This window comes from Eretmochelys imbricata, chromosome 19 (genome assembly GCF_965152235.1).
Source record: "Eretmochelys imbricata isolate rEreImb1 chromosome 19, rEreImb1.hap1, whole genome shotgun sequence".
Lineage (NCBI taxonomy): Eukaryota > Metazoa > Chordata > Testudines > Cheloniidae > Eretmochelys > Eretmochelys imbricata.
The window spans coordinates 9,695,680-9,720,114 of record NC_135590.1 but is presented as its reverse complement, the minus strand read 5'-3'; the positions used below and the strand labels follow the sequence as shown (position 1 = coordinate 9,720,114).

The 24,435-nt window shown below is 54.9% G+C and overlaps 1 protein-coding gene across 1 annotated transcript; it reads right to left on the bottom strand.

Moving 5' to 3' along the window:
- Positions 1 to 1,180: 1,180 nt before the first annotated feature.
- Positions 1,181 to 22,664, bottom strand: CNKSR1 (connector enhancer of kinase suppressor of Ras 1). The gene is made up of 21 exons (XM_077837943.1): positions 22,613 to 22,664; positions 21,393 to 21,550; positions 20,907 to 21,109; positions 20,021 to 20,105; positions 15,966 to 16,007; positions 15,710 to 15,829; positions 15,572 to 15,631; positions 14,946 to 15,014; positions 12,763 to 12,891; positions 12,231 to 12,316; positions 9,969 to 10,096; positions 8,610 to 8,791; positions 7,905 to 7,935; positions 6,020 to 6,192; positions 5,169 to 5,242; positions 4,486 to 4,557; positions 3,881 to 3,954; positions 2,585 to 2,649; positions 2,220 to 2,349; positions 1,479 to 1,660; positions 1,181 to 1,390 (listed from the first exon to the last, which is right to left on the bottom strand). The coding sequence occupies exons 1-21, from the start codon at positions 22,662 to 22,664 to the stop codon at positions 1,181 to 1,183; spliced, it is 2,325 nt and encodes a 774-aa protein (XP_077694069.1).
- Between the last annotated feature and the right edge of the window lie 1,771 nt (positions 22,665 to 24,435).

Sequence of the window (24,435 nt, the reverse complement as noted above, 5' to 3'; positions counted from 1 at the left end):
TTTTACAGCACTAGCCCTCTGCGGCTCAGGCTGGTGCTTGGGCTCTGACAACTGGGGGATGAAGGGGAAGCAATGTTAAAGTGACATCTACACAGCTCATTTTAGAGCCGTAACGGGAACCCTGACAGCACACGTCTCGTGGGGGGGGGAATGTCGGCTCGCTTCCCAATGCACGGTAGACTGGTCCAGGATGTTTAAACAGAACAAAGCAGAGCTCACTCAACAGCAAACACATCCCTCGCCTTCGAGGGGAGCTGGATCAGATCTTTATTCGGGCTCAGACTGCCAGCCTACATCTGTAACAAGGCCTTGCGGCAGGGGAGCTCAAAGAGCTTTGGCCACATGAATAAATGAAAGTATACAGCAGCTTTGTGAGGCAGATTTGTCTTATCCCCTTTTACATATAGGGAAACTAAGGCAATCGCCCAAGGTCACACTTGGAGTTAGTAGCAGAGCACAGAATGGCACTTAAAGAGTCTGACTTTGTCCACTCACAAATACTGTTACACAGAATTATTTGTACATATATGAAAACCAGCCTTTCTTTATCAAATGAATATTTACCGCCGCAAGCAGAGCCAGAGGGGGCCAGGCAGCACTTCTCTGATCCTTCTATCCGTAAAAGATCTTCCATCACACGGGCTCTTGGTTCTGATCGGGCTCTGGATGGATGTCGAGTGATGAGAAATGCCAAGGCATCAACATGTTGAATACCCCAGTCTCAGAATTATACCCAGAGGGACTGTTCTGGCCTCACAGAGCTGGGGTCAGTTAGTCAGTGAAGTATATGGATGCAGATTAATTAAACATCACTGGGAAATGGAAACAGCAGTTCTTTTAAAACAAGCAATTCTCTTTAGACCCAACCGAGGATCCATTCCAAGAATTCCTCCCTCAGTCCTCGGAATTACAAGGCTTTGTCAAAAGTGGTTCCCTACATAAAATCCTGCTCTAAGGTGTCTTAAACGGGGTCTTTAAAATGCATCCCACTTTCCAGTTACATTGACACACTGCGTGTTGTGAGCAAGCAGCATTCCTCCTTGCTCTCAGAGCACCATGTTTCTTCATGGGACAGAGATGACAGGACTCTCTCTCTGGAATGAGAGGAGGACGTATTATTCCCTGCACTGAGGTTCATGAAGGGAACGTTATTGCCCGGGATCTGCCTTGTTTCCATGTGTTACGGCCTCGCACCGGCAGCTTCCTGTGGACTGGATTCAGCGCCAAGTTCTGCTTCTAGACCTTCAGCCTGGCCTGGCTGGTGCACCCACCACTGGTGGATTTCCTGATATAACTCCTGATGCTCTTCTTTCCAGTGTCTGAATTTCTCCGAGGTCAGTTCCGAGTCGTTCAGGAGCTGATTGAGGATCTGGAGCTCAGCCAACTTCGCCTGCAAAAGGAAAAGAACATTCCCCACGGCTCAGTGCTTGTGCGTCAGAGGGCATTACACGGCGAGGGGGCTTGAACGTTTCACCTACTTTGAGCGTGCTTTGCAGGGCCCGGACCAGGTGAACCCTCTCGTTGATCTGGGGGTTTTTGTTGCGCTTGATGAAGGATTTGCGGTACTGCTCGTGGGTCACGAGCTGGCACGTGCCGATGAGAGACACCCCGCCTTGCTTCAGACACTTAATTAGGGACTCCAGTTCTTCGCCAGGGGAGTCTGCATAAGGCGGGGGGGAGGAAGGGGGCGGGGGAAGAGAGCCACAGCAGATAGAGTTAGAGTGGGGCTGGAACAGCCTCTGTGCCAGGGTGATGGACTTGTGGGGAGCAGGTGATGCCTGCTGCGAGGATGGCCCCAAGCAGATCAGGCTTCGGCACGACAGCCCGTTCAGGACCCTGGTTCTCCGTGGTCAAGAGGGTTACAAGAACGTCCACAGATGGCGCTGGAGAAATACGACATTCCCCAGACACAGCGGCTAGCTCATGGAACGGCATAGGAGATTCTCCACAACAAAGGAGAAGCCCTGACAACCCCTCCCCCGCCCTCCATTCAGCACCCTCCCGCCGACCTGCCCCAGAAAGGACCCACTTGTGTAACACCCCCCACCCACCCCCCGCCCCCCGGAGCCCGCTCTGCTTGAGCGAAAGAACCAACTTTGTGAGCAGAGTCTGCCGTGGATTCACTAACTGCTTTACCTGGATCAGTCACCAGGGGGCCACACTGAGCACAGGTGACGCACAGCGGCCCTAAACCCAGGCTTGATCTCACTAGCACTTACCCAGGGGCGAGCAGGGCCTGCCACTGCCAGGGACGGGGCTCCCCACTGGGCCGGTGGAGTCAGGGCTCCCCATTGCAGCACTGGGCTGGGCTCTCTCCAGCGTGGTGAGCAGCTCCCTTCTCCTTGGCAGCTGGGGAAGAACATTTCTGTTTAAAGACCCGCCCCGCCCCCCAACAGCAAGAAAGGTTGGGAAGAGCCACCGTCCTCTCGCCCTTTGCCGAGCCGCGTTTGACACCCGCGACGCAGCCCCGCCCGCCAGCATCCGCAAAGGGAGGGCCAACAGCTGATCCCATGTCCCATCACACAGGGCCAGGGCTCTCCCCGGCTGGACGGTAGAGTCCACCCCCGTCCCCGGTGACGCTCACCAGATCAGAGCCAGGCTTGGGAGAGTCGTCGTCAAGATCCTCAGCTTCCGTCTCACTGTAGCAGTCTGGCGGGAGACGCGCAGAGGGGACTATCAGCGGGAAAGCCTGGACCAGCCACCACCCTTTGCTCCTGCCCAGCACAAGCTGCCCTTCTCCAGCGCCTTCTATCCAAGGATCTCACCGCACTTTAGCGAGAAGAAGGGGCCCAGCCTGCCAGCTGGGGATGATCCCCACGGAGTGGGAAGGTGGGGCAAGGCCTCTTGGTCCCCAAGCTGGCCATCTAACCATTAGGCCGCACTGCGTCTTGTCACCCAACATCGCTCCAGCCCTGCTGCCCCTTGTTGACTGGAGGATTCATGGCTCAGCAATAGGATTCTCGTCTTCACCTCCTCCCCAACGTAAGGTGCAGCAAGCTGCTCCCAGGCCAGGAAAGGAAAGACTGGGAGCTGGAACAGAGCCTGGCTCGCCCACATCTTTGGATTCTTGGTCTCAAAGCGGGGAGGAGTGGGGGGTGCCAGCAGTCAATGCAGAGCAGGACCCTTTCCCCTGACTCCTGTACCCCAAACTCACCACCTTTTTCAGGGGTGTCCCTCTTTAGTCTCAAAGGTCCTACCCTGCACACAAAGTTGGGGTCCCCCACAAAGTTGGGGTCCCCTCGCTTTTGTCAAAAGGCCCATGAATCAGCAATCACTGCACGGAGGTTACAAAAGTCCCAATGCCAGCGGGATGGATCCCGCCACATTGCAGGTCTCCCACGCGAATCGCTCGTGTGTGATCCTCCTTTCGGATCTCGGTCACCGTGCATTTGGGCCTTCACCAGCTGAGCACAGAACTCTGGAGAAGAGACCAGACCCTAGGGTGCCACAGGGCCCACGCTGACCCCCAAGCCAGAGGCAGTGAGGACTGACTGGTCTCCAAGATCCAAGAGCTTTGGTTCCCCACCAGTACTTAAAATGTCTGTGTGCACCCGTGCGGGGGTGGGGGGAATAGTGGGGGTTACAGACCCAGCCAATTGAAAACAGAGCAGTGTCCTGAGGGGTGCACTTTAAGCATTGTCTTCCCGAAGCAGCTGCTCCCAGATTACGAGAGAGACCCTCTGCCCCACACACGCTTCAGACCACTTGCAGCACTGCTGCCCCCCCCCCCCCCCAGCTCACGTAGATACGGGAGTGGAGCCCACTGGAGTCAGGAGGATTCTGGGAGGGGCTCATCCAGTCACCCTGTAGGGACATGGCATGTAATAGCTGGTTCACATGTGGGGTTCCAGCCCTGTTCAGCAAGGTGCCTGGTTCCTACCTTCTTCTCTATGCGGGAGCGATTCCTGGGCCAGCTTGTATTTGGTTTTTGCGGTGATCAAACCACTCACCCACCTGGGAAGACGAACAGATCACGGACAGTCACCAAAGAGACCCCCTCCCAGGTTCCCAGGCACTTCCCCTTCCATCACATGCACCCCCTCACGTGTGGCGAAAGCCATCTCAGACCAATGCGTCTCCAGCCTTTTCCTTCTGCAACCCGTTGGGAATGAGAGATCCGGCCCTCTTCCACAGCCACCTCCCTTCCCGGCAGCCCAAACCCTCCAAAGCATGGTCCCCACAGCATTTTAGTCTGTGGCCCGTTGGGGCGGGTTCCACAAATCACAGCCTGAGAACCACGGCCCTCACTGAATCGTACCGGCCATTTGGACACAGCCTCCAGTGACCACAGGAACTGTGGATTCAGGCTGGTTCAGTCCCTCCCGAGAATGCTGGAGTTTAACTGCATCCGGGTATTTTAGCAAGCAAGGAGAGGGGTTTTGTGGCCAGTCATGGTTTGCATGGATCACCGCAGGGTGTTTACTTAGCGATGTCAAATTCATGCAGGGACAGCCTGGCCTGCCCCAACCCGGCCCGGCTACTTACATGCTCAGATCAGCCAGAGTCTCTGCTGCGAAGACGAAAGGTTTGTACTTCTCATGGCAGAGCTGGAAGACACTGAAAGAAGAACAAGGATGCGGCTGCATTTTCCACAAATTCCTCCCGTATTAGCGGGCAGCTGTAACTACCCCCTAGTTAAGAGTGAAACAGGTGTCCCATTCTTAGCCCCATTTCCAGCCTCCCCCGGGGCTAGCTGGGCTCTGCTGAAACACATGTTTGCCCTTAACTTTCAACAGACCCTTTTATTTGGGATTTTTAAATTCCCCCCTCCCGACAGTCATCAAATCCAAACCCATCCGCAAGGAGCAGTCTGGAGAGCGCCTTCCCCTCTAGGCAGTTCTCTACAGCTCCATCTCGCAGATGGCTCTCCTGCACTGTGCCCTACAGCGCCTGCTGCTGGGAGGGGGCTGCTTGTTTCCCCTACAGCACTGTTACTCAGCGCCTCCTGCTGGAGAGGCGGGGACTGGAGCAGCTGGGAGCTTCTCCCCACACAGAGCTCCTGCACTGTTGCGTACGGCTAATCGGCTTGGCACCAAGCGCTCCGACGGATGTGCTGCCCTACGGAGAGCGCTCCCACGCCATCCGTGCTTCAGGGTCCTCCTCTCCCAGGTTAAATTCGCCCTCCTCTCCCGAAGCTGAGGTCTCTGCTCAGCATCTCCCGTACTCACTATTTCTTCTTCTGCTCCCGGGTGCTTTCCAGGTCGTAGGTCGACACGTTGATCAGGCCTACGGCTTTCTCGTCCTGGGCGGTGAAACAAGGGGCACGTCACACACAGGGGGCTTTGCTGCCGTTGGCGTTTAGAAGCAAGATTCATTTGGTTTTGGGGCATCATGTGGGACTCTGTGGCCAGGAGAGCCACTGTACCAAGAAGGTAAATCAATAACGTCATGCTGTCCTTGGGTATTATAACAATGAAGAATAATCCCCAGCTCTTCTTATCTGGCCTTTCAGTACATAGACCTGAATGCGCTTTCCAGAAGAGATCAGGCTTCTCCTTAGAAATGGGGTTGGTGGAGTCAGAGAGTGGGGAAAAAGCCCACAAAGCTGGTGCAGGATCCACCTTCTTCCAGCCCTCTCTGTGGGGCTGTTACACCCACCCATCCCTCTTACTGATCACCTCTGAATTTGGCTCACTGAGTTATCGGAGCGTAGAGGAGTCTCATTTGGGGACATGCACCAACTGGGCCAGGAGAGAAGGTGCCGCTAACGGGAGGGAGAGGCACAGAAATCTCTCCCCCCTTCTCTGAACTTCTGATTCCTCGGCACACCTGCAAAGACTCCCTAACCCAACAGTGGCTGGGCTGACCTAGGCCTGGGGCAGTCCAATGGGCTCTGAGCATAGCGAACTCTAACTTGTCTCACTTTACATGGTCCCTGTAGATTTGTCTCAGGATCTCTGGAGTCCAGCAGCCAACGCCCTCTTCCCTCCCGCCCTAAGCCCCCTGAGGACACGGCACCTCTGTATACCCCCCGACCTGCCCCTTTCCACTAATCCCCACCGTTGAGGGACACACTCACACTGGGCTGGTTGTACCAGTAGAGAACGTGGCCCTTCAGCACAAACCAGCAGCGTTTCCATTTCTGGGACATGAATCCCACGTGGTCTTTCTTCTTCAGGAGCCAGCCGTCGCAGTCCACCTTGCCCAGCTCCCGACAGGACACCCGCCGGCGGCTCAGCCTGGTAGCCACTCCTGCAAGGACGGAGGAGAGGGGGGCAGTGGGAGTGAGGCACAGCGAGGGGAGCTCTCTCCAAAAGAGGAGCCACCCGCTTCCCATGAATCCTGCCCCAGCCCTGCCCCGACAGCTGTCTCATAGTGGCTTCTCTGCAAGGCTCCCCCACCCCCTGCGCCCTCTCACCGCTAGGGGATAGCAGAGACACAGAGGAGCCCTGTAGGGCAGTGGGGAAAGTCCCATGCTTTTTGGTGCAGGACAATGGTGAGCCTGGGCCCTAGCTGCTCCCGCCCGTAAATGCGCCGGCCATTCATCCCAGTCTGCCTCTGGTCACAAAGGAAATAAGCTTGGTGGTTCTCAGCCAAGCCCCTGGAGGGACTCTCTCCATCCCCCAAAACCACTATGGACTGCAGCAGCTGGCAGCCAGCTGCGAGGAGATGGGGAAGGAGCTGCACTGGCGGGGGAGGAGAGGGGACTGGAACAGCACAGCCGGCCGGCACTAGGCCTGGCTCGGCCCAGTGCTGAGCCCCTTGCTTCCGCGGCAGAAGCTCACCAAGGAGCAGAGGACGGAGGGAGGAAGGGTGGGGCGGGGAAGAGAAAGGATCAGAGCAGGTTCTCCCAGCCCCAGGCTCAGAACAGAAACACCCGGATTCTGCTCCGCAGCCAAGAGAAGCGGCACCAGACGGACACCACTTCTGCAGCCCCAAGCACCACGTCTGGCCCTTCCTTCCGGGGCTCTGCAGCCTGAGTGCGTTCTGCATCTCACGGCCAAGCTGCACAGAACGCCGGGTAGCCACATCCCACGGGACCCCTCTTCCCTCTGGGCTGTGTGGCCAAGCAGGGCCGGCCTTAGGGAAATCGCACCCTGGGCAAATGTGCATTTTGGTGCCCTTGGCCCCCGTGGGTATGGTGCCCTCCCCCTCATTGCCCCTGGCCCTCAAGCGCTTCCGGGGATCCCCACTCTCCCTTCACTCCTAACCTCTGCACTGTGTCCCCTTCACCCCTAACACCCCTGCATCCCCCCTCCGGCGCTCCCCTGCTGGACTGCTGCTCCTCTGCCCCACGCACCCCTAGGGGGCTGGGGAGGGGGGGCAGAGGGGGCTGGGGGGGGCGGAGGGAGCGAGGAGAGACAGCATGCGTGTGCGCGCCTGAGTGAGTAGGAGCGTGCTGTCTCTTTAAGAAAGCCCTCAGGATCAGGAGCCTGAAGGCTTGTTCAGACACAGGCAGCTGCCAGACCCAGAGAGGCAGCAGCATGGACAGATTCCCCCCCCACCCCGCCCCGTCCTGTCACCCCAGCTCAGAGCAGACCGGGTGCCTGGGTGGGGGGAGGGGGACACCCCGACATCAGCCTCGCCCCCATCTCTCTGCACAGCAAACAGGACGCTCCCAGTGCCGAGCAGCAGGAGGGAGGAGGGGCAGCCCTGATCAGGAGGAGTCACCTGGCTGGTTGTCCAACTGCCCCCCTGCAGCTCAGGTCCCCCCCGCCCCCTCCAGACGCTGCTGCTCACCCGGTCAGCCCCCAGGACTCAGGCAAACCCTGTGCACGGCACCCTCCTTGGCGGGCTGCCCTGGGCCACCGGCCCTGTGGCCAAGTTAATGTGCAACCTAAGAATGCGCCTTGGGCCTGGGGAAAAACAATCCTTTGTGAAAGGGGAGGAAATGCTCCAATCCCCTGGTTAACATGGAGCTCAAGATTGTCAAACCCACAAGGGGACGGGAGGAGGCCACTCACCTTTCTGCCTGGAGCAACTCTTGGTGCTGCTCTGAAAGGGATGGAGAGGACACAGATACATGTGGTTACAAAGATCCTGGCCATGCAAGCAACTCACTAGGCTTTTGGGAGGCAGACGATAAAGTGAAGGAGACACCGTTGTCTATGGCACTGGCCTGCCAGTGGAGAGCAGACAATGCACTCGCTGGCTGGCCGTTGTATGTGGGAAACGGCTGGGCGATCATAGCTTTCTTGCTTAGAGCACCCGGGGCTATAGCTGGTTCAGCATGCAGCTGCCTGCCCACCAGGTGACATTAACTGCAGGGTAGGGTATACTCCCAGTGACTTCATTGGGAACAGAAGTAGGCCAGCCCTGAGCACATTTGAAAATCCCAATCATTTTTAAGGATGAAGATGAGGGTCCTGTTAAGTTATTTGCCTCAGACATCCTGCAGCAGTGAGTTCCACAAGTTCACCACACACAAAGTTAAAGATTTTTTCCCTCTCATCTCAGTTTTATATTTGTTGCCTTTTAAATTTCTAATGGAGTTCCTTCTGGTCTAACAGGGGAGGGACATTAGGAGCCCATGTGGCCTTCTCAACCCCATCCATGTTTATCTTAGTCGTGTGTGCTGCATTAGTGCCTAGAGGCCTCAGGCCCAGGGGGTTGTCACTGTACAGACACACAGGAAGAGACTGGCCTAGGCTCGTTCGCTCTCCTCTCACCTTGTTTGGAAGAGCGGGAGATTCTGGTCCCCGACTTCTGCTCCCAATTCCGTTCTCCGGGGACTCCTTAGATCTGAGTTCCAAGGTGCTGGGTCTGGCTGGAGCGACAGCAACGGGGGAGCTGCGCCCTTCAAATCCTGCCCCCAAAGCTTGGATCTCCAACGTAGGGGCTGCTGAAGCGCCTGCAAAGATCAAACTGGTAAGGGGGACTCCAACACCTCTGAGCCACATAGAGATTTGTATTTCACTCGCACGGAGAGGTCAGACAGCTGGTTAAAAATTTAGGGCCAGATCCCCAGCTGGCCCCACTAAAGCCTCTATTCTGTAACATGAGCGCCATTCCAGTTGCTCAAGCCCTGAGGTTTGCAAGGGGCCTACCCTTTAAGGCTTGAAGCGCAGTATCGTCCATGCCACATTTTACCCGAACACTGTAGTCTCAACTCACTTCCCCCACCCCATGGCCATGTAAACCAAACAAGCTCTGTGGGGAAGCTGGCCCTCCAGAACCAATGTTACCACATGCTCTGCATGCGCCCTACATGGAGCACCTTTGCACATATCACACAATGGATAATCTCTCAGGAGATCTCCGGGAATCTTAGTTGATGAAAGTTTCAGAAGAGCCCTGCAAGGAGGGTACTATCAGTATTGTTTTACACATGGGGAAACTGAGGCACAGCATTGTTAAGGGACTTGCTTAAAGTTGCACAGTGAGTCAGCAGCCAAGCCAGGAAGAGACGCCGGATACCCAGGCCTCCGCTCCAAGCAGTCGGCAGCACTCTTTAGACCTGCCCTGACTCCAGTCGGCTTGGTCCCTTTCCTGACTTACTTATATCACAGCAGCACAAAGAGGAGCAGATAGGGCCTCAAATGTGCACGGCGCTGTACGGGAGGCAGACAGAGTGTCCGGGGCGGGCGCCATTTATAACAGGAGTCCCAGTCACAGGTGCTGACATTTTTCCTTGGTGGGTGCTCCATCCCCGCTCTGGCCTGAGGCCCTGCCCCCTCTCCATCCCTTCCCCCACGGCGCCCCTTCCCTCCCCCAGCACCTTCTGCCAGTTGCTCCCTGCTCTGCTGGCAGCACTGGGGCCCTGCCGAACAGCTGTGGCTGGTGGGTGCTGAGGACCCCCTATTCCCCCCCCCCTCCCCCACGGGTGCTCAAGCCCCAGAGCACCCACGGAGTTGGCACCTATGGTCCCAGTGTTGCTCTGCACAGGGCACAGGACTCTCAGCCAAGTATCTGCCCACAATCCAGTCCCACTAACCTGCAACAATCAGAGCTCGCACCAGTGTGGAAAGCCTTTCAGAGGAGGGCTTGCTGCTTTCCACAGGATGCAGAGGGCATCTGCTCTCTCCTACCTTCAGCGGGGAGTTGCCGTAGGAAGTCCCTGGTCTCCTCTCTGGGGTGGCTTGAGACAAACTCCTCCTCTTCGTCAGTGGCGAGATCCAGCGCAGAGTCCAGCCCCGATTCCAACCTGGCGATCACGCTTCAGGAGAGGAGAAACCTTTAGCTAGCACTTGACAGCAAACTAACCCTGTGGTATGTTTGCTATTCAGCAGGATCGCGCCACCCTGCAAGCCCCAACGGTGTGTGGGTGGGAGCGTTTCATCAGAGTTCAGTTCAGCAAAGCAATGCCGGTCGGTGCTGGTCACGTGGGCCGTTTTTACCTTTGGCACCATACGTGCGATCTAGGAGCTGATGCTGCATCATTTTCCTCTCCCACACAAAATGTTACTTAATGGAAAAGTCAGTGGGGCAAAACAAGTGCGAGGCTCCAGATAAAAACAACATAAAATAAATAAATAAATACTGCCTAGATCTTCTGTGGTGCTTTTCAGCCCTAGATCTCCAAGCACTTCATAAATTATCCCCATTTTCCAGATGGGGAAACTGAGGGACAGACTTTTTTTTTTTTTTTTTTAAATTTAAAGTGATTTGTCCAAGGTCACCTGGCAGGCCAGCGGCCAAGCCAGGAATAAAACTCAAGTCTCCGGAGTTGAAGTCCAGGGCCCTATCCATGAGGCAAACACTGCCTAGCAAGGCCACAACACCCCTGTGAGGAAGGGACATCTCCTCCTCCTTTTCCAGATGGGGAAACTGAGGCATGGAGGTGCTGTGACTTGTTCAGGTCACACAGCAAATTATGACAGAACTGGGAATGGAACCCAGAGTCCCAACTCCCAGTGTCTGATCCAAAAGCTCGACCACATTTCCTCCCTGGAAACAGGAACCTTTGCATTTGGGGAAGGATGGGATGCGGAGGAGAGAGGAGGGTTGTTTTAATCGTTTCTACCTCCCCACCCCTTCCCCCAAAAGATCCTTAAGGAAACAAATAGTTTTGCTTATTAATTCACAACAACATTACAAATTTCCCTGGCATGCGAGCCTGAAAACAGGAACCTTGCTCTGGTGACGGTGATCTTATCAGATCTACCCTCTACCTGAGCAAACCTACAGAAGCAGGGTCTTTGACTTACACCACCAACCGAGAAAAGGTTGGAAGAATTGAGCCTGTTTAGTCTAGAGAAGAGAAGGCTGACAGGGGACAAGATAACAGACTTCAAACACCTAAAAGGTTGTGATAAACAGGACTGTGATCAATTGTTTTCCTGAGTCCACTGAGAGTAGGACAAGAAGTAATTGGCTTTGGTTTGCAGCCGGGGAGATTTAGGATTTTTAGGTTAGATATTAGGAAAAGCTTTCTACCTTGGAGGGTGGTGAAGCACTGGAACAGGTTACCTAGGGAGGTTGTGGGAGCCCCATCATCAGAGGCTTTTAAGAACAGGTCAGACAAACACATGTCAAGAATAGTCTAGGACAGGGGTTCTCAGGACAAATTTTTTGATGGCCCAGAGTGCAGCTCCCAACTCTTGCTGGTGGCCACTCTCACACTTTTTCCTAAAATACTTAATTAGCTTTAGGAGAAACAAAGAAAGAGGCACATAGACACGTCCAAATCATCATACCTGATTTCTGCTAGCCAATAAGTCTGTTGTGAAAAGTGAAATTAACAAACATACAGGTATCACTTTTCACAGCAGACTTACTCAGCCCTGCCAAGATTGGGGACAGATGAAGCCCTGGATGAGGGGCTGCGGGGGGGCAGCAGGGGGCCAGAGCCTGGGACTGGAGCCCAAAGCCGCCCTGCCAGTGCCTGCCAGCCCACCACCCCAGGGCTGAAGCCAAAAGCCTGAGCACCACCGCCCCAGGGAAGGTGGGGAACTCACCAGCTGCCTGCTCCTCCAGCATTGTGCCCCAGGTGTCTCCAGAGGAGGGCAGGGCCCAACCCCTGCTGGCCGCCCCAGCAGATAACACCAGGGCGGTGCATCCAGGAGCAACAGGGAGAGGGAGGGGCTATTACTCCCCCCCGCCCCCCATGGCTGCAAGAAAAGCCCCTAGTGGTCACATCTGAGAGATGCTGATTCTAGGTTTACTGACTTCTGCCTCAGCGCAGGGGGCTCGACTAGACCTCTGAGGTCCCTGCCCGCCCCACCTTTCTGTGATGAACAGACAATGACTCGTCACTCCTCCCAACACAGCCACAGGGCAGAGCCGCTAGAGAGGCCTAGGGAAAGATTAGCAACAGGAAGTCACTTTGGATTAAGGTTCTGGGCTCTTACCTGGAAGGCAGGGAGACCAAGCTTACTGGAGAGTCATTGCTTTCCAAGCCAGGAGATTCTGCAGCACCCAAGAAGCTGCCAGGTGCCTATAAAACAGTCAGCGAATTTCCATCCTGCGCACCACTGGAGCTCAATAGACGCACAGCAAAGCGGGGTCATCACACTAGTGCTCTTCTGTGTTGCTGGGACAAAGCCTTCAGCACTGAGTCAGAGGAAACTCGGGGCACTTCACAAAAGCATTGACCCGAGATAGGGCCTGGAATGAAAGGGTAGCTGCAGAACTGCTAAGCCCCAGGAAGGAGCCTCCAGCCAGCACAATGAGGCACGCTGGGTGGGGATGGGAGCTGGTGCCCCCTCCAAAAAGACAGCAATGCAGCAACAGCTAGCCCTGGGGACCAGGCAAAGAGGGCCCTGCGATCCACCTCCGAATGCCCAGCACCACTGGGTTCCTAGCCGGTCACTGCCTATCCAGCACAGCAAGTAAAGGTTCAGTCCTCATGCTGGGGGTGTGGGGGTACCGGGTCGGGCTCACCTGATGGCACGGAGACCTGGGGGAACACGGGGACCCCACAGAGGTTAGTGGAATCTTCTTCAGCACCAACGTCACCTGGTTTGGCTTTTCGAGTATTTTCTTTACCAGATTCACTCGAGTCCAACCCACCTACACATGGGATTAGCAGGTCAGTGCTCATCGCCAGCACAGGCCGAATCACACTGAATGGGCTGTTTGAAACAGGCAACTCTGCAAGTCATTCTACTCTGTTACATGGGCTCTGTCAGCTGGTGAGACCATCAGTTTGATCTCGTGTCTGGTAACTATTACTCTGGACCACGAGCACCACGAGCCACTGGATTTCAGAAAGGGGATGTTTCTCTCCCTAGGCACCTGGTACAAGCAGTGGTCAGGGTTTAGACACCTGCATCTATTACAGCTCCATGGTGCAGACAAGGGAATCTATAGTCGCGTGATTCAGCAACCACGCACTTCACAAGACATCCAGCTAGCCAGCAGCAATCCCACCATGCCCACCAGGGATTCCAAACGACGTGACAACCCAGTTAAACACCTAGCTATCAAAGCAGTTTCGTAAGCTAGTCATCCATGCCCTTCTCATTTCACTGTCCATTTCCGCAGCACCACCGGCCAAGTCAGAGACATTCAGCTAATAGCCTGCAGCCAGCCAGCCGGTCCTCCCTGTCAGAGGGTCAGCAGGAGGGCCGGTTGAAAATTCTCCATGAAAACTGGTTTTCAATGGAACAATTTTTTCCATTTTTCTAAGTATCTGATTTCTGTGGAAATTGATTTTATTGTTGCTGCAAACCTGAATGCCCATAAAGAGGTTCAGGTTTTGTTCAAATACTGAAACATTTCATTTTGGATAGATCTTTTGTGGTGCCTCATGGGAGCTGTAGTCCAGCTGCTTCATGTCCCCAGTCTCCTCTATATGCTGGGCTTTCCAGCCTGACTACATATCCCATGCTGCATCACAGCCAGAGATGCTGTCATGCACCATCTGCTTTCCCCAAGAGGTGAGACTGGTGCATCATGGGAGATATAGTCCAACTAGGGAGCCCAGGTATAGAGGAGATGGGAGCATGAGCACTCAAACGACAACTCCCAGGGGGTACCGCAGCACCATTGCTGAACCCAGTTGTTTCAGATTTTGATTTTTTGCTGAAAAGTCAACTTTTCTTCCCACAGGAAAAGACCCGTTTTCTGACCAGCTCAAGCAGACAGTCACCCACCTAACCAGATGCTTCACGGTCAAATGGAGAGAACGATTCTGACCCCACTCAAGTGGGCAGTAGAGATTTACGAAGCTAAATTAACTGATGCTTGTAAGCGTGGAGAGCTCAGCCAAGTGCTGGGTGTTGGCCTCTCCCAGCACTGAGCCTGAAACCCTCCTTTCCTCCCCCTCTCTCATCTGGTTTCAGTCTGTTGAGCATGTGGTTTGCCAGAGAGTCAGGGTAGAAACACTGGGTTCCTTACAGCGATTCTACCTGTTTCCTGGGTGTGCCCAAGCACTTGTGTTTAGAATGGAGGAGGGGGAGGGGAAAGCCAGGCTTTGGTGGCATTTGCTTCTCCTCCATGCAGCATGTGAGTCAGAGAGTGAAGAGGGGATGGAGGAAAGAAAAAAAAGCTAGCACCAGGCTTTCTAATAAAGGAAACTAGCCATTCTAGCATCCCAGTGGCATCTGACTCCTACAGTCAAGAGGGTCCAGGGCAATTAAGTGGGAACCAACCAGTCTTAGTAAACATGAGTAGGGATACATTGCATTGTCATCCAAGGACCTCAGAGCCCTTTATAAAGAGGGAGCCAGCACAATCCCCTTGCCAGGAGGGGGTCCGCGAGGCCCAGAGTTGAAGTGAGTTTTAGCCTGATCCCTTCGGGGCTGGGATCACACCTTCCGTTGGGAAAGAGTCTCGCACGTGGGGAGCCCCACCAGACTCAGAGAGAACGAAAGTGACTTGCCAAAGGTGACACAGCGAGTCAGGACTAGAACCCAAAGCCCCCCACTCTAACCAGAGGCCAGGCTGCACCCCCTACCGAGTGTGAGGTTCTTCCCCGCTTTAACACAGATGAGGATCAGCCAGGGCAGACTATACACATCAGCCATGATCGCAGCTACACTCAGAGACCCCCTTTCCTAGTAGGATTTTGGCTGTCCCAAGAGACCAGCAAGCTAACGGAGCGAGGACAGGGACATACTTACCACCACCTGCCCGTTGACTTGAACGATCTCATCCCCCGGCAGGATCTGGCTGCAGTCGTCAGCTGGAGACTAGGAGGAGAGGCAAGGAAAAGACCCGAGCGGTGTCAGAACCGTGCTCGTTGGGAAGCGGAGACAAGCTCTCAAGCCACTTACACTGCGGCCTAATCAGAGTTAAGCAGCTCTCTGGCTGATGTAAGTCAGAGGGGCTCAGGAAAGGGGGATTAACCATTAACTCGCAGGCCTGATCTTTTGGGCGATTCCCCTTCAATCACAGGCGTGAGCGCAGGAGGAGACGACTGAACCAAGGCGCCAGCTGAAGCCTTGGCCAAGGCTAGCGTGACACATAGCCACAAGGCAGCTGAGTAGGAAGGACTCAGCCAAGTCCTGTCCAGTGCAGCCCATGTCCTAGAGCTGGTTCAGGAAGAGGGTTTGGTGCCTTAACAAGCCCAGGGGGTTCTGATACCCAGGGGGAAAATGGATTTTGCTCATTATGGGCCAGTGTAGGCAGGTTTAAGAAGGGGGCTATGTTGGGACACCAGTTCTGAGCCGTCTCCCTGCACCTGCAGGCTGGAAAGACCAAATCAGAAGCCATCTCCCCGCCCCCCAGGCCCCGACAAATCTCTCACCTTAGTGGCGGTTCCCGCTATGAAGTGGAGGCAGGAGTTAGTGGATTTGATCTCGATGCCCTGCAAAGAGGGACAGACAGAGTTTGGAAACGTCAAACGAGTCCCCAGCGTGAGCCAGTGGCGGAGGAGTGGACTCACCAGACTGTCCTCTGGCTCGGTGGGCACGAGGTCGACGCTCTCCAAGATGGCAGTCTGGTTCAGCAGGGCTGCCGGGCTGCAGCTCGAGATGTTCTCACAGATCCCCGCGAGGTGCCTGCACTGAAGGACAGCAGGAGAGACTCATTCCTCCGGAAACCCGCCAGGACCTCACGGCCTCTACAGAAGGGCAGCAGCGACCTCAAGGGTTGCGGAATACACACACACACACACACGGCAGCTGCACAGCCATACTTACAATCAGCAGGATCTGGTTCTCTCTCTCAGACACTCCGCAGTCCTAGAAGAACGAGAGACACGCAATAAGTTAGGTCGATCCAGCTTTTATATGTTGTAACTCCCCGAGATTCTTCCAAGCCAGGAGCAGATCATGACGGCCCTGCTTGGGATGATGGTGGGGATCACAACACAGCTGGTGCCAGGTGCTGGTGGCTCCTCTCCCAATGCCCCCGCCCTGTCCCAGAGGGTGCCGTGCCGCTGGCCTCCAGGCGAGACGTAAGGCTGTGTGGTCACGAAAGACTTCTCAGCACTGGTTTTTAAGAGCGGCAGCAGGATTAACCCCAGCATCCTGGCCCGCTTCCAGGGCAGGTTGTTACATTCCACCAGCCTCGACTCCTCCAGCGGTCTCCAACGGAGACGCCATTCTTCACACACTCCCGTCAGTGCCGCCTGGCTCCTCCCAGATAGTGGCTGCGTGTTGCGAGAAAGCCCGTGTTTGGGGGAGGGAAAGCCTGGCCGATCACATGTAGGCCTAAGGAGCACACTGGGATCCTCGAGGACAGGCGATTGGTCGATGATACTCATGCTCCTAGAGACGGGTACTCTGCCAAGAGGTCATTTTAGTCTCTGCCATTTAGCCCAGATGGGGGCGGACAGCGCACAGCCGCCCACGCAGCGCCCGACTCCCCGACAATCTGGCTGGGGAGTCACTGGGCGATTGCGCTGAGCCTTCACACGACTCCGTATAGCAACGGAAAGAGGATCCAGGATCCCAATTGCTGTCGGAGGTACTCCTCGCTCTAAGGACAGACCTTTGAGAGTCTCCTTTTGAGAGTCTCCCGAGGCCCCACCTCCAGCTTGTTCTTGGGAATTTCACTGGAAGATCAGAGTGACTAAGACAAGAGGAGATTGCTGGAGGGCAGGAGTGGGGAAAACACCCTGGAGATGGGAAATAAGAATGAACTGGCCAACCGAGGCAGCGCACGTGGCGAGAATGTGGGGCAGCCGCTGGGCTAGACACAGAGGGGTGTCTGTCCAGAGGGCAGTCGGTGTTTGGAAGGCTCCGTCCCCTCCCCAAGGGAGAAGAGTCCATTGTTATGGGATGGGGGACAGGGGGTAATGGGTGAGAGATGCCTTACTGAGGCCATTCTTGCTCAGACACAGTTACACCAACCTCCGGATCTGGGAGCAGAAAGGAATCCCCACCCCGCAGGGCACAATGGCAGGGACCTCCTGGCTTAGCATGGCAGAGGAAGGTGTGAACCACAGCAAGGTAGAGCAGGCAAGGCATTGAGCGCCCTTCTGTTGCACGGGTGGATTTTGGCTCTAACCCTAAAATATCCCAGCAGGCTCTACTTTTAGGTTATTAGTAGGGTCAGTTTCTTCCTGCCTCACAGCCCTAAACCCACCACCTCCTGCCCCTGCCCCCCCAGACCCCGTCCCCTAGCCCTCCACCCCCTCTCCTGCCCCCCAGACCCTGTCCCCTTGCCCTCCATCCCTCTCCCACTCATTTACAAGCCATTAAGGTTTCTCTGAGTCTCCTTTTCCATCTCTCTCCATGTCACAATCTCCCCTCCCCCACCTCACAGCTACACGTCCCTTCCACGCTTCCAGGCCCTGTTTCCAAAGCCAGAGAAGCCCAGAGCCCATTCCTGACACGCCCTCTCCTGCGGGTGCCCCGGACTCTGCATTCCACCCTGAGCAGGCCAGGATCTTTAGGAGAATTATTAGCTCCCAGTACCTGTGGCTCAGCAGAACAGCGTCCCCTGAATCTCTGGTTCGGCCCGTTAGTCTCTCTCCTCCCTTTCGCTCAGCTGAGTCTTACGGACAACTGAGCTCCCCCCAGCCCGGAACCTGATCTCAAAGGGTGAATCACAGGGTTATATAAAGAACAGTTCCCCACCCCCACTTTGATGTTGTTTATCTCCTTGTCCCTTCCCTGCTCACACTCTGGTCATTTTCTCTTTCCTTCCTTGCAGCTGACTGAGCTGTGGCAGGCCAGGGGTCCGACTGCGGATACACCCATGGCTCTCTCATCCCCTATATCCCACGTTCCCCTGGGCAGCACCTCAGAGGCACCGAGCCTTCCCCGGGCATCTCAGGGACACGCATTCCTTTGGCCAGCTGTGAATCACTGCCATAACCTTTCTATAAAGCAAGGCCATTCCCAAGATAGATACCGACGAGGGCTCAGGTGACCAGATGGCATACACCCCAGGCAAAGCACGGTCTCTCCACTTGGCACGGATGCTCCACTTCCAGACCTCTCTCCAGGAAGCATTCACAGCATGTTTGCAACACTAAAACCTACTGTCCCTCCCTGATCCTTCCTTGATGGGCTCCCCAGGTACCCATGGACTTGCCCCTAAAGTGGGTTCTTGAAGGAAAGGCGCATGCCTAGGATTTGAACTACCAGCACTGCTGTCGGTGGGTACCTCTTCCTGCTAACCTTCTACTCTAGCTGGAGAGCCCTGCTGGGGTCCAAGAAGTTGTTAGAAGAGTCAGAACATACTTGGGATCCCATTGGGCCCTGTGGACTACAAAGGCATTGCTGGCTAGAAGGCATGCCGAGACCCGAGTCTGCTTTTACCATCTCGCAGCCTGTGAATGCAAGATGAAGGAGCACTGCAGAAGACGCGTGAACAGAGGAGAAGTGGAGGATGAAGGTAGTTAACAGCACTCCTTCCTATTACCCAAATACCACCACTCCGACATACACCCCTTCAGCAGCGACTTGCTTATAGACATGAGTCTAGTGGTTCGAGCAGGAGATGAGGAGCCAGGATTCAGGCATTTTAGTCCTGACACATTGAGCAAATCAGTTCATCTCTGTGCCTCAGTTTCCCTATCTACACATGTGCATGACCCTGACTTATTTAATAGGGCTTCATTCATGTTTGTAAATCAGTTTGAGAACTTGTAGGGAAAGGGAACTATTGAAAGGCAGGGTATGGTTATCTGTTCCATCAGCTGACAGTTTATAATCTCCAGTCAGATTCCTTCTTTTAACACGCTCCATCCTTCCACCAATATCCATTCATCTAACTCAGCTACCGCTAACCCATCCCTGACAGAGGGGACGGCGCCCCGTGTCCGATAAAAACACTTTGGAAGGACAAATTGTTTGCCTACGAAATGAACCAGATTTCACGGATAAAAATCATAATGCAGAAGAATATGGCTGGGTTCCTCTATAAGCGACAAGCTCCAAATTGGACATTGGGCTAGTCTATCAACACACGCGGCTTTATCCCTGAAAAATATACTATTGAACCGGTGCAAGGTTCACTTGTCTGTTCAGAAGTGGCCCAACATTTAGATGTATGGACACACTAAGAGCAACAGGAAGGTCTCCAGTACAGATTTAAATTGTAATGAAAACACACATTATTAAACAACATCTACCTGAAGCATTAGTAACCCAAACACTGCAGCAGGGGACAGCCCAAAAGTGAAATGGACTTTGAAACAAACATGAAACAGACATGAGCAATTTTCATTCTCTGAGCTGAGGGAGATGCACAGACAAAGCATGACGAGGGACAAATTAGAGGATGGGAAAGAAGCTTTAAAATCCCAGGGGCTAGTAACACAGTGGTTAAATTGACAGTGTCCAGAATATTTGCTGGTCAAGCAGTGTTGCCGAGACTAAGAGAAAATGTTTTGAATTGAAATAAGAACAAATAAATAGATTCCCCAGTCCCGCTAGGAGTTCACGCTGTCTTGGGAAAGGGGGTATTTATCAGCCAAGGAGGAACATTTTGGAGGGGAGATCCTGATGAAGTTTTGGGAAACATCTCACTGATCGTTTGCTAGTGAGAAAAGTGTGTGCGGTGTGTGTGACTGTCAGTCCTTACACTGTGCCCATCACCATGATATTTGGGCCACCCTCCTTTTCTGCCCCTCCTACTCTCACTTCCTAGGTCATGAGACACCCCGGCACGACACGAGTACTGAAGAGACGTCACCCATATCCACAGGCCCCCTGCACATCTCAGGGGTAACACACAAACACGCCAACCCCGACACAGTCTGGCTTTGGTTTCTTGGGATTTTTAAACCCTCGTTACTGACCTTCTGCAGGATCTGGGCCAGTTCTCCGCAAAGCGAGACAATGTCCCGGCTGGCTGAGTAATCATTCAGGTGAGAGGAGAGATACCTGTGAGGTGCATGAGTGAGACGGAGTCATTAGATAAACGAAGGCAGGAAAGGAGAGGGCCCAACGAGCTTCAAGTTAATTGAGGCACCGTCCTCCCCTCGGGCCAGGGGTTTAAACACAGTCTTCCAGGATTTTATGGAGCTTTCTGAAGGGGCCCCAGTTGGCACAAGCAGCCGGCGATAGAACACAGAGCTCATCGCCTGCAGTGGGCAGCTGCCGGGAGCTCAGTGGAACAAGCTGGGAGTCTCAGTCTTGTTTCTACCACGCAGGTGTCCACACCCCATAGAGCCACTTCTGCTGTGGGGAGGCTCAGCAAAGGAGTGAGCAGGCTGTGGAGACGAAACTCCCCTCTGGCCCCAAGAGGGGGTCCCTCCAGGGCAGAAGCACACGGGCAGAGGACCCTTGTCCAGCCACTGCCCATGCTGTGCCCTTTCTCTGCACAGAAGGCTCCAGGCTGGCCTGCTGCTGTTTTCACCATCACCAAAAATAGCGTGGTCACAGCCCTCCCCTCCCCAGTCACTGAGCGGAGCCTTGTCCCTCTGTGCTAACAGACCATCCTCCTCTGGCCAGGGAGACACTGGCTGCCACGCAACCAGTCCTGACAGCACTGGTCTGGCATCCCTTTCCACCTCTGGAAAGACAGTGTATGCAAACCCCACAGAAACAGAAGGCCTGTAGCTTGCACCCCGTGCCATTCAGCGATCCCCTTCCTTATCATGTGGGATCCCTCCTTACGTGGCCCTGGCCTTCCAGTCTCTCCATACTCTTTTCCTGGCCTCTGCAGACTGGGGAAGCAAGTACCTGCTGAGCCAGGTGAAGAGCCCCTTGGCCGCCGTGATCAGCTCAGCGATGCAGGCCAGGAGGTCCGGGGAGGGCGTCTCGATGGCCTCGCCATCATATGCGGTCACCTTCCTGCGGCTCAGGATGAGGGTCTGGGTGGTCCAAGCGACTTGCTGCAGCTTCTCCGTCAGCGTCCCCAGGCTGGTGGTCTCCAGCTCGTAGTTCTGGGGGAACAATCCAAACTAGCTCAGCAGAGGAGAGAGGAGCCAGCCCTGGAGCAGCTCAGAACGAAGACTGAGGGTGGCAGACACCTCACAACTCTGCACTGCTCCCCGAAACTGCTGGGGGGGGTGAAATCCACCCATCCCCTGAATCCCAGAGCTCCCTCCCTCTGGGAAGCAAGGCCGCAGGTGATTCCTGGGAGGGAACCCTCTCACCGTCGCTCACCGCAGGCGGTGCTGGAGATCGGGAGCGGGCCTCGCTCCAGACTCACGGTCGCTCACTCACCAGCACGCACAGCTGCTCCACAGCTTCCAGAATGAGCTCCTGATGGCCAACACGCCTCAGGCCCAGCTCCTCCAAGCGCCGATAGGACAGCTGCAGCAAATCGTTCCCGGTCAGGGACCACGTCTCAAAGGGATACTGCTGCAGCACCTTGTCCAGGCCTGAAAGGGGCAAACGCAGTCACTACCCAGCTGCTCCCAGATTGCCCACATCCAGACATCTGCCACCACCACCTCAGCCTGGATTCCCCCTCTGCTGACAGCTCTGCCAGGCCTTCCTGTCCGCTCGCCTTCACCACCGCCGCTCCCTCAGGGGCACAGGAACTGCCAGGCTCGATCAGAAACCACCTAGGCCAACCTTGGAGAGAGACCAGCACCCGCTGCTTCAGAGCACGGTGAAGGAACCCTCCTAACCCCAGGAGTTAGAGGCTGGCTTAAGCCCTGAAGCATGCACTTCCAGAATAGCATTAACTCGTCTAACTCCAGACATTCTTGTTATCCACCAAACACATCCAAACCCCTTTGGAGTCTTGCGGAGGTTTTGGCCTCAGACGCATCCTGTGGCAGTGAGTTCCACCGTCTCGCTGCGCACTGTGGGGAAAAAATATTTCCTTGTGTCGGTTTTGAGTTTGTCCCCTTTCTGTTTCACTGACGGGCCCCTCGTCCTCGTGCCAGGAGACTGGGAGAACAGAACCTCCGATCTACCTTCTCCCCCATCCCACCAAGTGTGTAACACCAGTTGCCTTCCCTGGCTGCCAGATCTGTTTCCTCCCTACTGGCAGGTCCCCAGAGAGCTGCATATCCACCCACCCCAGCATGTGCACCTTCCTGCATTGGACTGTATATCCTCCCCTAGGAATGCCTCTCCTCCCCCAGGGCAGGGATCCGAGCCGTGCCCAGCCACGCCATGCCCGCATGAGTCTCACCCGCCTCTGCCAGGGCCCCCCAGAAGGTTTCAGCCACTCCTGCTCCCAGCAGGTCTTGCACAGCTCCTCCTGCCAGCGCAGACTCTGCCGTGGGAGCAGGCAGCCGCCTGCCCGCCCTAGGGGCTGGAGTGCACCCCCTGGCCACAGCTGCTGGAACGAGGGGTGCTACCACGCCTGCTGGCTTGAAGTGGTTTCCATCACACACAGGGTTTACAGTTTGGTTCAATGGCTCTCAGCACCCCCCACCAGACAAACTGTTCCAGCCCCTGGCCAGCCCTGAAACCTCCACCGCACTCACCTCTCAGCCACTGCGCCACCTTCACAGGGCTCCAGGCACCGATGGGCTCCATGCCCAGCTCCCTTCCCGGAAAGTCTGTCCAGGGGCAGGACTCCCGGACACACCTGAGCGGAGGCAGCCCCACCAGGTAAGTCCCAGCCAGCTCTGTGGTTGGTGCAGCTGCCTGCCGCTCAGCAGGGTGAGGCCCGCCCCCCCTCTGGAGGTCCCTTGCTCCCCTCCCCATGGGGAATTCCAAGCTCTTAGCAACCCAGCTCAGAACTATTGTCCAGCCTCCAACCTCCTCCAGTCTCACTGATTCAACAAGGTTACACCCAGTCCCCCCCAGGCTGCCTCCTGACTCTCTTAAAGGCACAGACCCACAGTAGGTTGTTTACCTCAGCCCTGGCCGGTGAGGGAGCGTGCCCTAGTGGGCAGAGGGCAGGACTGGGTGCCAGGAGCTCCATCTTCCATCAGAGTCCTCATCTGATCGTGGCCGAGTCACTTACACAACACCTGCTATCTTGGCTGACGTGCCTGGAACCAAAAGGAGGTCTTGTGAAGCTACAGCTTGAGCTAAAGAAGCAAGGTCCCCGAGCAGGGGCTGTCACAGGTAGCCTCTGCAGATCCGGCACCTGTAACACATGCTCACCACTGACATTCTGTGTCTCAGTTTCCCCACCTGTAAAATGGGAATAAGTATAGCTGGCCTACCAGCTCATCGCAGGGGAATCATGAGAGTTTAAGTCTGTAAAGTGCTTTAAGATCCTTACAGGAAATGTGTTGTAAAAGTACAAAGTATTATTACTAACAGAGTGTGGCTAAACGTCACATCCTCACTCTAAATATTAAAGCAAACACCAGCCTTGATGACTGCATGTCATCCGGGAGCATGTCCTACTGGTTCATGCAGAGGCTGGCAATTAGAAACTCCTGGATTTTATACCCAGCCACTGCCCCAGTGCATGACCATGGGCAAGTCACTTAGCCTCAGCTTCCCTCTCTGTAAAATGGATTCACCTTGGTAGATACTTGGAGAAATACAGAATCTTAGAAATGTAGGACTGGAAGGGTCCTCGACTGATCATCTAGTCCTGTCCCCTGCACTGAGGCAGGACTAAGTATCACCTAGACCATCCCTGGCAGGTGTTTGTCTAACCCAGTCATACTCAGACTGAGGCTCGCAAGATGCAGGTGGCTCTTTAATGGGTCTCCGGTGGCTCTTTGCAGCATGTGATATCAAAACACTGTGTGATTTAATTATTAACCAATCTAAGTCCTTAACCAATCAGGGGGCTTTTACTATGTTATTACCCAATTGTAGTTGATAAAATAATAACACCGAGTCAGTCATTTTGCTGTGAGAATCATATACAGTATATATAAATAGTAAATGAACCACGGAATTCACACTACTGTGACTCTGAGGTTTGATTATCACTGGTCTAACCGGTTCTTAAAAACCCCCAGTGACGGAGATTCCACAACCTCCCTAGGCAATTTGTTCCAGTGCTTCACCACCCTGTCGGAAAAGAAGTTTTTCCTGATGCCCCAACCTAAACCGCCCTTGCTGCAATTTAAGCCCATTGCTTCTTGTCCCGTCCTCGGTAGATAAGGAGAAAAATTCGTCACCCTCCGCTTTATAACAATCTTTTACATACATGGAGACTGTTATCATAGGTGCCATCTCCGTGGGTGCTCCGGGGCTGGAGCACCCGTGGGGAAAAATTAGGGGGTGCCCCCCCACCTCTCCACCTCCTCCCCTGAGCGCGCACCTAGTCCCCGCTCCTTCCCCCTCCCTCCCAGCGCTTGCCGCTGCCAAACAGCTGTAGCAAACTCCGGGAGCG

Coding starts and splice junctions, on each gene's coding strand:
- CNKSR1 (XM_077837943.1), bottom strand. CDS start 22,664: ATGGAGCCCATCGGTGCCTGGAGCCCTGTGAAGGTGGCGCAGTGGCTG. Junction 21,551..22,612: donor GGTGGCGCAGTGGCTGAGAG/GTGAGTGCGGTG, acceptor TGCCCCTTTCAG/GCCTGGACAAGGTGCTGCAG. Junction 8,792..9,968: donor ACGGCAACTCCCCGCTGAAG/GTAGGAGAGAGC, acceptor TGATCTTTGCAG/GCGCTTCAGCAGCCCCTACG.